Source organism: Perna viridis, chromosome 8, assembly GCF_037379345.1.
Source record: "Perna viridis isolate PV_CMFRI_1.1 ecotype Kerala chromosome 8, ASM3737934v1, whole genome shotgun sequence".
Classification (NCBI taxonomy): Eukaryota; Metazoa; Mollusca; class Bivalvia; order Mytilida; family Mytilidae; genus Perna; species Perna viridis.
The window spans coordinates 14,004,573-14,021,371 of NC_142452.1; the positions used below are offsets into that span (position 1 = coordinate 14,004,573).

Below are 16,799 nucleotides of genomic sequence, written 5' to 3' on the forward strand. Positions count from 1 at the left end.
TTTTACATGCATGTATATAATTATAAAAAGAAGTAACATTTATAAATAGCAAACTAATTGAACCGCATTTACAAATTAACAATCCAACGGAATCGTGTAATGACGTCACATCATGCGACGTTAATATAGATCGTTCGATCGTCTTGGAGGAAATGCCGCGCTAGGTCGCTAAGGTTTTTCTAACAAAATATAAACAAAATCACGGTCCTCAGAAACATATGTCATTCTTTGTGAGTGACTTTAAATGCTGATTTGCTAGCATGATTATGTCCTTCAATAGTTGTAGTGTTCGTTATTGAAGCGTGGTACCAAATTTATGCGAATAGCACTATTATGATTTTTGATTGATTGTTGGGGTTTAACGCCCGAGCAGCAATATTTCAGCTATATTCAGACGATGAACATGAAATGGATGATAAAATGAACATGAAATGATGATGAGGAGGAAATGAAAAGAAGGATGGGACACAAGGATAATAGGGTCGACAAATTTTCATTTCCACTAGAAAAAGGGAGGGATGGGTAGAGTCGAGAAATTAAAAATTTAAAAAAAAGGTTCTTACTCCTATCGAATACCACATCAGGGTACTTTAACGTGCGAGGATTGTGGCATCTTTCCAAACACGGTGCACCACTAAGGTTTGCGGTCAAAGTTTCGGTATTATAGCCTTACAACCCCAGCATGTAACACGCCAAGGGTACCCCATTCCTAGAAATGACTCTAATACCAGAAAACGTTTGGAAAATATTAAAATTGATCGTACTATTGTCGTACCTTTATCGTGTGACATTTTCCTTTCATAATCGGTACATTTTAACTAGTAACCACCATTCTACTACGATCTGGTAGGAGACCGAGGAGAGTGTATTGAGGTCGTGGATCATTGGGACTGGGTTTTAAGATATTTTCTAGGGAATATGCAACAGGTTAGTTAGTTACTTATACCCGAGCAATTTCTTAACAAGCAGCTTGATGTGTCTGTATGTGTGCCTTGGCATGCTATACCACCAACTGTTGGAACTGGGTTATTGCATTTTCTTGTTTTCGAACGGACTCCTATGTCGCAAGTTGTTGAACATGCACCCCACGCAGACCATTCTCCCCAACTACCGTCTATTGGTCTGTTAGAAACTGGAAAAAAATTGCATATCTTAGTTATGTTTACTGTATGTTTATTTCCAATGACTTAACTACATGGTTAACGAAACATAATTTACATGTGCACCTGGTCCATGCTCCCACTTTTTAGTGGAGTCCGAGTTGCTCATTTACTTTTGTTACTTTGTATGTATGATTTTAGTTACTTTATGTTCTTTGTTGTGTATGTCTGTTTTCTATGTCTGGTCTTTGTCCCTGGATTACATTCTTTTGATAACCGCTATAACCTTGATTCCCTTGATTACTCTTTAATATTGTATTATGAATATGTGATCTTCTTCTGTGATCTACCAGAGCAAATTCATAACAATAGAAGGAAAAGTTTGGTAATATCAACAAAATATCTACAGCTCTTGAATGGTATAAACACCATGTACCATTGCCCTATTCCCCTTTTGTCCCCATCCCTACCCCTCACTGAAAATTTCAAATTACCCATAGAAAAATCCTCTATCCCCCCATAGAATCCCTATTCCAATTTTCGTATTAAATATGTAAATTGTCAAATTAAATTTCATATGTTTCAATTATGTAACATTTTAATTGTAATTTTATATCAACTTTAATACATTTTTCGTATATATATATATATACTTTTAAAAAAATCCCCTTCTTCCCCATTCAAAATACCCATCACCATCCCCTTTCTCAATCTCTCAAATACCATAGAATTTTCCCACATATAAGTAATGTAAGCATCAAATCAGAAGGATGAAAAAGCGACGTAAAATGTTGCTAATTACTTCTGAGGAGACAACATAATCATAAAATAATTTTAGATATAATTACCTTTCACTTTTATCCGACTTCCGAAAAAACACCCATGTGAATAACAATATTGACATCGATATAGACCAGCATTATTCATTTGAGTACTTATTATTTCTAACGTTGGACTGTTGATGCCATAATATTTGGTCGTATCAGATAAATAAATCCATGAATCTTCTGTCTCTTGTATTTGCCATCCATATGAGTAAAGAGTTCTTGAAGTCTCACAGGGGATTTCAGTTTTATATGTAATAACACCTTGAACTTTAAAAAAAAAGACAATTATTAGTGTTTATTCACAAGATGGTAATATTATCATATAGTATACAATTTCAAAGAAACGACGTTACATGATATATTCACCTATAAGTTCTGTATAGCTACAAATTAGAAATACTGTGAGAAAGCTAACAAAAAGAATACACTTGCTTCCACTAGTTGGAAATGCTGTATGAATATTTTATAATGTAGAAGACCCTGCTTTTTGCATTAAAAACCCAGGAGCATTTAAAGTAGATCAGACTTATTACAAGGAGTATTCTTTATTATTTTCATGCAAAATTAAACAGAAGTATGTATATGTAACAAAACATCTTTAAAGTATGTAAAAATATATTTTGACAATGAACAATGTATATGAAATTACAACCATTTGAAATAACTTTTTTGAAGAATGAAATAACTTGCGGGTCATGTTCTATAGAATTAGACTGGAAATTTAAGTTCTTGAATGAGAAAAAAATTGCGACTTCCACTTTTTAATTTTTTTCTCTTGACTTTTCAAAATATTGAATGTATATCATACATTTAATGATCGTTAAAGAAAAACTCGTGCTCCTCTATTTGCTGACCATTCCTTCATTGTTATGAGGCTGGCTTTAGATCTGATCCGAAAGAAAGGCAATCGTTTAGCTAGATGCTTTAATTTCAGTTTTCGCTATGTAAATGACGTATTATCTTTAAACAATCCTAATTTTGGGGATTTGATACATCGCATCTACCCCAAAAACCTAGAGATAAAGAATACTACAGACACTGTAAAGTCGGTCATATCTTGACGCTACACTTAGAAATCGATGGTAAAGGAAAACTATAGATCAAACATTACGACAAACGTAATGACTTTTCATTCAGAATTGTCAACTTTCCTTTCATCTGTGGCAACATCCCTTCAGCGCTTGGAGCCCCGTGCAGGTCCGGGTGTCAAAGAATAGGCCTGCAGCAGCGCTAAGCTTGTCGTAAAAGGCGACTAAATAGTGCTCAGAAACCTAGTCGGAGGGCTAGGCGCTCAGCGCACAGAGCAACTGGGATGTGTGCCCAAGGTGGTGGAATGGGGTACCCCTGGCGTGGTACAAGCTGGAGTTGTCAGGCTATAATACGGAAAACCTGACCGCAAACCATAGTGGTGCAACGTATTGGAAAAGATACCACGTTCCTCGCACGTTAAAGAACCCTGCTGTGGTATTCGATAAGAGTAGGAACCTTTGCGCCCCGCCACGGGAGGCTAAATTGCCCGACCTTACCCATCCCTCCCCTTTTTCTAGTGGCAATCAAAATTTCTCGACCCATACGCTATGCCTGAGCTTGCCAAAACAAAGCAGACGCTAAACTTCTAACAAATAGGCTTCTGGAACAAGGTTATGTCGCTACAATATAGAAATCATCACTAATCTTTATTATGGTTTTATTGTCGTCATCGTGAACTCGTGAATCGTTAGGGTGTATCCATCTGCGCCATGAAAATTGATTTGTTCAACGTGTCATAGTTTTCCTTTCCTCTTTTGTCTACCCCGGAATTGACTTGTTATGAGCAACTCGGTAGGTGTTTCTAGAAAAGCACCTGGTCCATGCTCCCAGTTTTTAATGGAGTGCGAGTTGCTCATTTCGTTACTTTGTATGTATAATTTTAGTTGCGTTATGTTATTTGTTGTTCCCTTTATTACTCTTAAACTTTTTTTGATCATCATACCAGTTGTTTATCCCTTGTGAAATAGTCAAACATCATTTCAATGTGCTTCTGATGGTATTAATGTGTCCATCATTGTTAACCTACTCTTTTAAGTATTCATGATTCCAGGTTAATGCTGTACTAAAATTGGTTAAACAAAATACATACCATAATGTATAAATTTTGGTACATGTATAGCATCTAAACTATACGCATTAGGTTTACCAATTATTGAAGGTGGTTAATGTTACCTATATGTATATGAGACACTTAATACTGAAATGGTTTTTTTTTTTTTTTTTGTTTTTACAGAAGGAAGCGCCAATAAACAATGACTACATGTGTTGCTTAGAATTAAATGTTACAATAAATTAATCGTCATATCGTGATATTTCATACTTGAGAAACGGTTTTGTTTTTCTTTGTTTTATTATACAAAACACTATATATTGACGATTGTAAATTTCGGTTTGTCATTAACATAGTAGGAAAATCTCACCAAACATAGAGATACATCATTTACTAGTAGTTGTGTACAGATATTATAAATTATTTATCAGGAATTTTATCATTAATACTAATATACATTAGCACAGTGTTATTTACAATATGTCGTGACGACCAGAACTTATAAAAAAGGAATTACATACCGAATACATCAAGAAGTATAGGTGAATCGTACGAATGCGTGTGTCTCCAACATATGTACTTTCCAATATCATTAAGTGTCAGACGGTTAATAACTAGTTGTATTGATTGAACACCATCATACTTTCCACTATCAAGTTGTAAATTGACAATCTGTTGGTTAAATTGCCTGTACCAGGTAACAGATGATGATGAATTGCATACCAGTCTAGCAGATCCTCCTATTCTACCTTCTACTATAAGATCAAAGTTAAAGTACCTTAGGTCAGTGCACAAATGTAAATAACGTAAACTGATTTATTAAACAGTCCAGTGGAAAGATATGGAGATCCTCAATGTTAAAAGATATTTACAGACACATCTAAAACGACCATTGAAATATCCATGATTTATGTTTTTGAAATAGATTCTAACATCAGAGATTAAAGCTAAAGCAATTAACTTTACAATTCGTAAAAACATTTGATATCATAGTCTTTATTATGATTTATAATCTGCATTTCTGTTAAACTTGTAAATGAAGCAGAAAACAATATCGTTTCGTCAAAGTTTCATACGAGAATCTCAATAATAGAGGACAATGAAAAAAGTTAGTCCAACGCTAATTATGACAAAAGTTATAGCGAGCATGCACATGCAAGTTTGTGGGGTTCAGAATGATGAGAACAAAACAAATCATCATCCGGAAGTGAAGTGTTTCGGAGACAATGTAAAAAAGTAATGAGTGTCACGAATTATGATTTTAAGAGTAATCAAGGGAACCAAGACGCTAGCGGAAATCAAAAGAATGTAATCCAGAGACAAAGAACAGACATGAAGAACAGACAAACACGACAAAAAACATAAAGCAACTTAAATAATACATACAAAGTAACAAAATTAAATAAGCAAATCGGACCCCACTAAAAGCTGGGAGCATGGACCAGGGGCACCGGTAGGGTAAGTGTCCTCTGCTTTTCTAGAACCACCCGCCCAGTTGCTCATTAAAAGTCAAGTCCGGTAAAGAAACAAATGCATAGTTTCGGCAAGCTCTGGTATAACGTTGTGATATGAACACTCCATACGCAAGTGCTGAGGGATGTTGCCACAGATGAAAGGAAAGTTGACAATTCTGAATGAAAAGTCATTACGTTTGTGAAACTGAAATGAATGATTGAACGTCTTAAAAATTTAACGTTAATAGCAAAACAAGATCGGAAGTTCATAGGATACAATGTTAACATTATGAGAACATCACACAACAATCAATGTCGTCATGTTTTACTTTCGTCCAAAATTCAGTTAAAATAAATTTAGGTAAATGGATAAATGTATATGCTGTTCAAAAAACACAAATAGATAATAATTCATAAATTGTGAATAAATAATGTGAACCACAACCATAAATTATAGGTCCATGCTGCCAGTTTTCTTTTTTGTTTCATTTACAGTTGAATCCAAACACTGATAAAAAGAAATTGATGCACTCGCTTACGGGCAATGACTACTCCATATTAAATAACGCCTACAAAAGTTAGGTTGAAACCAGATGTATTGTTTTAAATAAGGTGTTCTTGTGGTTTTTGATTTTTTTCCTTTTCTGGATTTAAGACAAGGGGGTCTCTTTTAGTCTTAATTTTTTCTGTAATCTGTCGAGATTATGGCAGTCCGTTTATAATACCTATTTAATGGGTATTACAGTAAAAACAGGTGGAAAAAATCGTTGTTTTTGGCAGATGATACTACACCTTTTGTCGGTAATTATTTGACGAAGACACAGGAATGAATGCAATTGAAATTATAGATTTATAGATAAATCTGAAGGATTGTTGATAAATGGCAAATGGAATATTGTAGCAGAGAATAGCTGGAATAGCATGGACTGAAATATTTGATAAAATGTTCAAGATATATTTTGATAACAATAACGAAGAGTGTTAAAAAAAATTGGAGAGTAAAATGAATATTTTATTTCAATGGCTGAAAAAAAGCTGAAAAGATATCATTTGTTGTTCTATTGATGTATTCTTCTGTATCTTCCTACGTGCTATACGTTCAGGAAATAGGGAGAGGTGGGTAGGGTCGGGCAATTTAGCCTCCTGTGGCGGAGCCCTATGGTTCCTACTCCGGGAGAATAACACTGTAGGGTTTTTTAACGTGCGAGGAAGTTGTATCTTTCCCAACACGGTGCACCACTATGGTATGCGGTCAGGTTTTCCGTTTCCGTATTATAGCCTGACAACCCCGGTATGTAACACGCCAGGGATACCCCATTCAACCACCCGGGGCACACATACCAGTTGCTCTGTGGGAAAAGCGCCCGGCTAGGGTTCTGAGCACAAATTGTATTAGATTAATACAGGATAATGAATATGCCAGATTGAAAAGATGTATACACGCCACACAAAGTATGGCGTATTAAGCATACTAGGTTTAACGACAAGTAAGAAAAAAATATTGCAAGCTGGGAAAAAGTCCGATAAACATGTGTCTGGATTTAAGTACAAACTGGTTTTTTTTTTTTTTAAGGTTGATTGATTGATTGTTGTGGTTTAACGCCCGAGCAGCAATATTTCAGCTACATTCAGGCGATGAAAGGGATGATGACATGAAAAAAGGGATGGGACACAAGGATAATAGGGTCGGGCAATTTAGCCTCCTGTGGCCAAATGGTTCCTACTCCGGAAGAACACCATAGTAGGGTTATTTAACGTGCGAGAAACGTGGCATCTTTCCCCACACGGTGCACCACTATGGTTATTGGATTAAATATAATTAAAGTTTGGATGCTCTAAATTTTCCAATAGTGGGTAGTAATTTATTTTGTCTTGTACTGTAGTTTAATATGGAACTGGAAAGCAGTATATCCAGCAGATAAAGTATTTGTGATTGACATTTGTCCGTATACTTACTTTTGATTATTCGCACTGACACTTTGTAAGTTTAAGTTTTTTGTAATTCAGTTTTATTTTACTCATTGTATTATAAAGAATCTGAATTGGGAAAGATACCACGTTCCTCGCACGTTAACGAACCCTGCTGTGGTATTCGATATGAGTAGGAACCTTTGCGCTCCGGCACAGGAGGCAAAATTGCCCAACCCTACCCATCCATCCCTATTTTCAGAGGCAATCAAAATGTGTCGACCCTGTTTCCTTGTGTCCCATCCCATTTTTCATTTCGTGTTCATCGTCTGAATATAGCTGAAATATTAAACCCCAATAATCAATCATGTATATCTAAATACAATTATAGTCTTAGTTTTGTAACGAGCACAAGAAGTAAATATTTAAACTTTTCCAAGTACAATTAGGTGAAAAAATTGCCACACCCACCCATGAATATAATATCTAAACAAGAACCAAAATATATATTTTTAGAATATAATCGATGTAAAAAGGACATGTTGGGTACTATTATTTTAATTATCGATGTATTCAATATATCTTCTTATTTCAGGCGAGTAATTTTCAGTTTCAAGCTGACAATATTGAGTTTTTCTTAAAAAGTGGGAATTTTCGGTTTTCATATTTTCTTCCATTTCACCTGTAATGGACATTGTTTTTCAGGTACCCTACCCCAAAAAGATTCTGTATATTCAAACACATATATATAGCATCTTACCTTTCTAATGAGCCAAGGCAATACACCATTAAACGTATTAAACGTATTTAAGGCGAAAGAATGGTACCTCTTGCCACTAAAATCTGCCCCAATGTGTTTATAGCATACACGAACTGTAAGCAATGTCTGCCTGACATTTATTATGGAAATCTTCTTGTATCAATGACATTGACAAACATTGACAAGCAAAATTATGCTTTTATTGTCCCAAAAATGACAAAATGTTTGAACAAAATTGAAGGAGAAGAATAAATTATTGTGCAAGTCATTAATATCGAAACTCATCTTTTAAATGTTCATGAAAATTAAATTGAAACACATAATTTCCTTTTCTTAACTAATTAATTGCAATTTACAAAAAGGGAATTTGAATTTCCCGTGCCTATAGGCGCTACTATATTCGCTTGAGCTGTGACGTCATGAAGTTGGTTTGTAAAGTGAAAGTAAATAAGTAATTGATTACGATGTCCGAAGAAATCGCAAATTTAGAATTTTTCCCCTATAATTTCAAACCAAAATAAACAGAAGAAGAGATTGTGGCACAACATATAAGCAAATATCAGACAACATTGACGACCAACGGGATTTGCAGCCAGAAGACTAGTATGTCAGAGGAAAATCTAATAACTAATTCCAAGAATGTTCATTTTGGCGGTCAAAATCTTTCAGTTTGTTTGTTTGTTTGTTGGGGTTTAACGTCCGAGCAGCAATATTTCAGCAATTAACATGAAATTGATGATAAAATGAACATGAAAAAGAGATGGGTCACAAGGATAATAGGGTCGACAAATTTTGATTGCCAGAGGAAATAGGGAGAGGTGGGTAGGGTCGGGCAATTTAGCCTCCTGTGGCGGAGCCCTATGGTTCCTACTCCGGGAGAATACCACAGTAGGGTTCTTTAACATAGAGTTACAGTACGATGACAACAACAATATGATATATAAAGAAGTTGCCCGAAAAATTCACTGTTTACCTTAGTAATATATATTTATTAATCACATAGTATGCATTCACGAGAGAAATCTGCTACTGAAATACTTCGGAACGCAAAAAGTATCAAAGAAGATAGAATAACCACTTGATTAGTCAGGCTCGCCGCGTTACTCACAACAGGGTATATGTAACAACACATGATCATAAGACTGAGATACGATATATCAAAAACTTCTGACCCACGGGGATTTGTGCTTACACTGCCAGAAACAAAAATAAGGCTTCTTTATGGTGTGTAATATCACAAAGTTATGCCACTTAAGTATTTTATAGAAAACTCAAGAATGTTTTTCAAAACCATTACGCCCCGTGCAGGTCCGGGTGTCAAGAGAATAGACCTGCAGCAGCGCTAAGCTTGTCGTAAAAGGCAACTAAATAGTGCTCAGAAACCTAGTCGGGGGCTAGGCCCACAGAGCAACTAGGTTGTGTGCCCCAGGTTGTGGAATGGGATACCCCCTGGTGTGTTACATGCTGGAGTTGTCAGACTATAATACGGAAAACCTGACCGCAAACCATAGCGGTAAACCGTGTTGAGAAAGACGCCGCGTTCCTCGCGCGCTAAAGAACCCTGCTATGGTATTCGATAGGAGTAGGAACCTTTAGATTCATGTTTTCCAGAAATTATACCGTATAAATTCTTCATGACAATTATTATTTCGTATCTATCTTTACCAAAGTAAACAGTTCCCATTGTGTTTGATAGGAGTATTAAACTTTTAAAACAAAGCTATATAGCTTTATCATTTTAAATGCACCACTATTAACTTAATTACATAACTAAGATAAAAGCTTCTATTTAGAAATGGTTTAGAGGATATTGACATAGAAGATCCAATATTACATTGAATATCGCTTGACCTGGTTGTAACTGTAATATTTTGCGTTAAGGGTTTATTTTAGAACTACAAAAATAATAAAATTGAAAAAAAAAGTGAGTGCTTACCAGTTACAGCAGTCGATGTTTTTATTAGATTGAGTAACAATATCCCCAATACACTGTCATTGTAAATTGTATATCAAGGGTTTCTATTAACACAATAGTCATATGATTATATGGTTAAATGAATATACTTTAAAATTTAAAATGTTTTACAAATTTTGACTAACTTTTCTATTAAAGATAAAAACAGCGATTTATACCACTGTGTCCCTTCTCATTTCAAATACTCGTGGAAATATTATACACAAAAAAAAAAATATCATTGACTCAATTGGTTAGTTAACGTTGATACACACTGGTTCTTCGGGTAGAGATGCACGTGATTTAGAAATCCGAATAAGGTAAGGTACATGTAATGCTACCGATTTGTTGATTATTAAATTTTGGTGATCTCTGAAAGTATTTACTATTTTGGATTTAGATAATACGCGTTTGTGTTTGTTTTTTACGCTCATCAATAAACATAACTACTAAAAATTCGTCTGGCTATAGTGTGACAAAAGAGTACAAAATATTTAATTATCTTGACCACTTTTATGCATGTAATCCGGATGCTTTTCTGTATAAAATAACTAGCTAGTGAAAGTCTCCTGAAGGGAATAGCAATTACAATCAGACTTTCATCGTCTGAATAGTTTTCCTTGGTGACGTAAGAATGTTGTTTTTGTTAAAATTGAAAACATTATTTGTTGTGCAATTTTAAATAACGTACTTGGCAATAATTTTATTACAAGGATCAAAACATTGAAATTATCTAGCGTAGTAAATGATGGCAGGTCAATACAGTATCGATACTAAAACTTGAACGTTAAGTTACCGGTCAATTGGTATATGAAAATTTATCAATTTGATTGATACATGTCTCATAATCTTCCCCTTCTAGTATATAAGAATTACCATAAATGTGATGAAGGAATCCTGAAAACCGGTATTAGACATTTTGTCGACCCTTTTATCCTTGTGTCCCATTCCTTTTTTTCATTTCATCATTTCATGTTCATTTTATCATCCATTTCATGTTCATCGCCTGTAAATAGGTAAAATATAGCTGCTAGGGCGTTAAACCTCAACAATCAATCAATCGTGGTTTGGACTACCCACGAAAACCACAAAAAGTGGTACCCCACGAACAATAGTTATTTTACAGTAGAGTACATTTGCTAGAATACTTCTTAAAGTCCTTGTGGAATGGAACAATTTACAAGAAAAAATAGATGAAAATATATTGATCGATTGATTATTCGGGTTTAATGCCCAAGCAACAATATTCAGGGGATGAACATGAAATGGGATGATAAAATTAACATTAAATGATGAAATAAAAAAAGAAATAGGGTCAACAAAATTTGATTGCCACAAGAAAAAAGTGAGGGATGGTACGGTCGGGCAATTTAGCCTCCTAACCTGCACGGAGCGTTACAAATAGAATAGTTCTTAAAAATAAAATGACATTTTTGGCTCCATTAACCCCTTGTGTCCAGTGCAGGTCCGGGTGTGAAAAGAAAAGGCCTGCAGCAGCGCTAAGCTTGTCGTAAGAGGCGACTAAATAGTGCTCAGAAACCTAGCCTGGCGCTCTGCCCAAAGAGCAACTGAGTTGTGTGCCTCAGGTGGTGGAATGGGGTACCCCTGCCGTGTTACATGCTGGGGTTGTCAGGCTATGATACGGAAAACCTGACCGCAAACCATAATGGTGCACCGTGTTGGGAAAGATGCCACGATCCTCGCACTTTAAAGAACCCTGCTGTGGTAAAGGAGTAGGAACCTTTGCGCTCCGCCACAGGGGGCTACATTGCCCCACCCCTCCATATTTTTAGTGACAATCAAAATTTTTTGATCCTGTTGTCCTTGTGTCCCATCCCATTTTTCATTTCATATTCATTACGTCATCCATTTAATGTTCATCGCCTGAATATATCTGCAATATTGCTGCTCGTGCGTTAAACCCCAACAATCGATCAATCAATCGAATTGTATGAAATATCATATTTACACAAGTGGAGCCTTTCTGTAAATTACATAAAAGTAAGATTGATTGATTGATTGTTGGGGTTTAACATCCGAGCCGCAATATTTCAGCTATATTCAGACGACGACCATGAAATGGATGATAAAATGAACATGAAATGATGGTGAAATGAAAAAAGGGATGGGACACAAGAATAATAGGGTCGAAAAAATTTGGTTACCACTAGAAAAAATGGAGGGATGGGTAAAGTTATATGAAAGTAAGATATCTATCTGGATAATGTTTTATAGAACGTTAGAATTTTGTTTTTGTTAAATCTGAGTATGTTTGTTGCGTTTACATTTTAGGTTACAGACCACCAATTCAACCAATATTGAATATTGTGAAATTAGCATAGAAACCTATGGGAAGTGGAATTAGTGGTTTCTAGCCTTAAGCTGAAGCCATTCCAAAATGAAAAGTTTCTTGAAATAGCTTTAAACTACTTGAAGATCTTGTAAACTTTGCCATGAGAGGAATACACTACAAAAATCCTTCGAAGTATGCATTTTTTTAAGTTATAGGTCCAAATTATGGAAAATTGGTCTTTTTGGCTGATTTTTATGTCCTATCTTGTAAAAAGTGTAGAAAATTTAGTAAAAATATCAAATATTAAACTTTGAGGGCTATATTTACCTAAATATGGTGGTAATCAGCACTTGAAATCAAGTTTTGTGTAGATTTGAGCAAAATTTAGGTAAGAAATGAGGAAAAACTCACTTTCATTACTGTGGTTAAGGCCATATAAGAATTCCCCTATGGCAACATGGAAAATCCATTATTGAGTACTTTTTTTGCTTTAGGTGCCCTTTACTGGTCATGTTTTAATGTGAAAACACTGTATTTACAAATTTAAAGCCAAAGATATCACCTTTTGTGAAAATTTAAAGATTTAGGATTTTTGACATGTGATCAAGAAAAAGGGGGAGGCATGTCAGAAATAAATTTTTAAAAATAGACCAATTTTTCAGAAAATGATTACTTTTAAAACTATCTCTTTATTAATATTGTTAAAAACAAGTTGTGGTTGATTTTTTTTTGTTTGAAAAGTCAGAAAAAGTTCTTTGCAAATATTTAATGCATTTAAGTATGGTAGAATATTTTTTGTCACTTTTTTGCTCACGCAACTTGGTTACCCTATATTTAAAAATCAAATATTGAAAAAAGTGCTTGTCACATTTCACTGAAACTTTGCAAATGCATTCAGTATGTGTGTAGGAAGATACCTGTATAGTTATTTATTTTTTCTAAGACAAAAGGTGACTCTTTAGGATGCAGACCACCAATTCAACCAATGAGCATTTGGAACGTACGCAAAAATAGTCCTACGCAGAAATTACCCCTGTTCCTCATAGTGCTGGGAAAAAAGTTCTCATCTTATTTAAAAACATTAAACAGTTTCTGAAATTGAAAACATTTCTGTACAATTTATAGGTGCATTTTGCTTCTTGTGATGTGAAGCCTAATCTCATAATGATTTCTATATATACCCCTATCTTGTGAAAACACTGGGATTTCCCATGCTATTTATAGACCCTTCACTTCCGGTGACCAGTACTGCACTGCAAGTCTGCTAACCCCACATGCCATTCTGAGGATTGTGAGCTGACATATGTAGAATCATGCTGATATATAGTCCTCTGCAGGTTAAAGTTAAGGTAAAGTCCAGAGAAGCCATTGAATATTGTGAAATTAGCATAGAAGCCTATGGGAAGTAGAATTAGTGGTTTCTAGCCTTAATTTAATACAATTTGTTTGGTAACAGTCAAATAACAAGGATATATAATTTTTTAAATTCCTTAGTGTCGTAAATAAGCTGGATAGGCTAATATAGTACAGATAGTGATTGATTGATTGATTGTTGGGGTTTAACGCCCGAGCAGCATTATTTCAGCTATATTCAGGCGATGAATATGAAATAGATGATAAAATGAACATGAAATGATGATGAAATGAAGCAAGAGGCTTCCAGCAGCCTGAATCGCCCACCTGGTAGAACTTTGCCTTAGAAGTGGTGATACCTCATCTGACAAATTTTATCCTTGAATACTTTTGCAGTTCTAATAATAAGGATCATTTCAGTTACTGATATAATCCTGCTAAACCTAACCGTTTCGGAGATATATGCGAAAAACTACTGTCTGACCCCTACACTGTATGTTCTATTTTTGTAACGGCTGCCATGTTTTTCAACGAATCAAAATTCCCCGCATCAGTTTTATACAGGATACCCCAAGGAACATTCGTACCAAGTTTGGTTTCAATTGGTCAGATAGTGTCAGAGGAGACTTTTGAAAGAAATAACATTGAAAATAGCAAAAATCGTTGAAAAGGGCAATAACTCAAATATGGCTTAACGGATTAAAACCAAAATTTGACCAAAGATAGATCTTATCATGCTAAACACTTTTACCATATGTCAAAATTTGATATATGTGAAAAACTACTGTCTGAACCCTATGTTCTATTTTAGTAACGACGGCCATGTTTTTGACGAATCAAACATCCCCATATCAATTCTATGCAGGATACCCAAGAAACATTTATACCAAATTTGGTTCTTATCAGTCAAGTAGTTTCAGAGAAGAAGATTTTTTTAATAGTTGACGACGACGACAACGCCAAGTGGTGGCAATAGCTCACATGGCCTTCGGCCAAGAGAGCTAAAAAGGGATGGGGACACAAGGGTAATTGGGTCGAAAAATATAATTGCCACAAGATAAAAGTGAGGGATGGGTAGGGACAAGCAATTTAGCCTCCTGTGGCGGAGCCCAAAGATTCTATTCCTATCGAATACCACAGCACGGTTTTTTAAAAAGCGAGGAACGTGACATCTTTCCCAACACGGTGCACCACTATGATTTGCGGTCAGGTTTTCCGTATTATAGCCTGACAACCCCAGCATGTAACACGCCAGGGGTACCCCATTCCACCACCTGTGGCACACATTCCAGTTGCTCTGTGGGCAGAGCGCCTAGCCCCTCGGTAGGTTTCTGAGCAGTATTAAGTCGCCTTTTACGACAAGCTTAGCGCTGCTGCAGGCCTATTCTTTTGACATCCGGACCTGCAAGGAGCGTAAAGATACTGAAAGTTTACGTTTGAATCAAAGAACCCGGAAGTTATATAAATCACTTTATAAGAACATGTAAGTTGAAAAGTTAATCGAGAAAACCACATATTAATTGGAAAAGGAAAGTTATGATTTCCCGATATATTTGGGATATGTGTCATAAGAAATTCCCCTTAAACAAAATTTACATATATCTACTTGACTAGTGTTGTGACAAAATGTTTCTCAATAATCTTTGATACTTAGTTGGGGATATGAGATGCATATTTCAACTTTAATCAGCATGGACAACAGTGCAAAAGTCCTAAACCTTGGATTTGTTTTAGCTCTGGAAAGCAGAGAGTCCGAATCCGCGATATAAACTATCATAATTTACTAAAACTTTCAAATGCGCAAAATTTAAATTGAAAAAAAAAAATAAACGTAGAGTTACAGGACGCTAACGACAGTAAAAATTATAACGCATTGCCCGGAAAACTTCATACTGCGAACTCACAAGAAAAAATATCAAAATCACTAAGTATGCATTCACGAGAAATATGCTCTTCAAATCATTCGTCCGAACTGGAGTAGATAAAATAGCAAGTTGATTGTTCAGGCTCAACGTGTTACCCAGAACAGGGTGTATGTATAAACATACGATCATAAGACTTTGAGATACGATATATCAAAACTTCTGACCTAAGGGGGGTTTTATGATTATACTGTCAGAAACAAAAATAAGGTTTCTATGGGCGCCTAACCACATATTAATATCACTTATTATAAGTGTTTTATAGAAATCTCATGAAGGTTTTTCAAAACCATTTTCTACACTCATCGTTACCATGTCATCATATCCATTTAATTAAAGTAGAAGAAAAAGGTTTTTTTTCCCAGAAACTAAACGTTACGAATTTTTCATGACAAATATTTTTTAGCTAAACCTCTATGCCCAAGACAAAAAAATCCCACCGTGTTATGTAGGTGTATTATACTTTGAAAACAAAGCTTACGGCTTTAATATTTTGAATGCACGACTACTTATTTTGCCAAATCTAATTAAGATAAAAGCTTCTATTTAGAAATGGTTTATAGAGGATATTGACATAGAAGATCCAATATTACATTGAATATCGCTTGACCTGGTTGTAACTAATATTTTAGCGTTAAGGGTTCATTTTAGAACTAAAAAAGTAAATTGATTGCTTACCAGTTACTGCAGTCGATGTTTTTATTAGAAGACTAAGTGACAATATTCCCAACACACAGTGCGTCATTCTAAATTTCAAGTAATTATTTGACAAGGAAGTTTAAAAGTTGTGTTCATCAGACCTTGTCATTTTATTTTCTCTGAATCATCTTCAAACGTACATATTACCGCTCATCTTGCTATGAAACCGTAGAAAAATGTAAACACTCATTAAGTTACTTGTAGACGACCAATTTAAAGGATACAAAAGTATCCGGATGCTTTTATGTGTCATATACAATATACTTTGTACAAGTGGGCTTCGTTGCAATCAAGGCGTTTCTATCGGATATAATGTTGTAAGTGACGTAATAAACCATGTTATTATTGTCTAATCAGCATGTGTTTTCATTTTCAATTTTTTTTAAACATATATAAACATTGAAATCCCCTAGTATAGTACGTATACCGGACAGGTACGTATAGCACTG

At 35.1% G+C, this 16,799-nt stretch overlaps 1 protein-coding gene across 2 annotated transcripts in view; it reads right to left on the reverse strand.

Moving 5' to 3' along the window:
- LOC148609425 (receptor-type tyrosine-protein phosphatase alpha-like) overlaps nt 1–16,599 on the reverse strand; it is a 42,112-nt gene extending 25,513 nt beyond the window's left edge. The window contains exons 1-4 of one of the 2 annotated variants that reach the window (XM_088542483.1): nt 16,330–16,599; nt 4,529–4,759; nt 1,949–2,194; nt 947–1,132 (exon numbers count right to left, since the gene is read on the reverse strand). In XM_088542483.1, the coding sequence (XP_088398609.1) occupies nt 947–1,132; nt 1,949–2,194; nt 4,529–4,759; nt 16,330–16,396 (730 nt within the window). In that variant the 5' untranslated portion in view covers nt 16,397–16,599. Of the gene's footprint in view, nt 1–946; nt 1,133–1,948; nt 2,195–4,528; nt 4,763–16,329 lie in introns of both variants that reach the window. The other variant, XM_088542482.1, reaches the window with a different exon arrangement.
- Nucleotides 16,600–16,799: the final 200 nt, after the last annotated feature.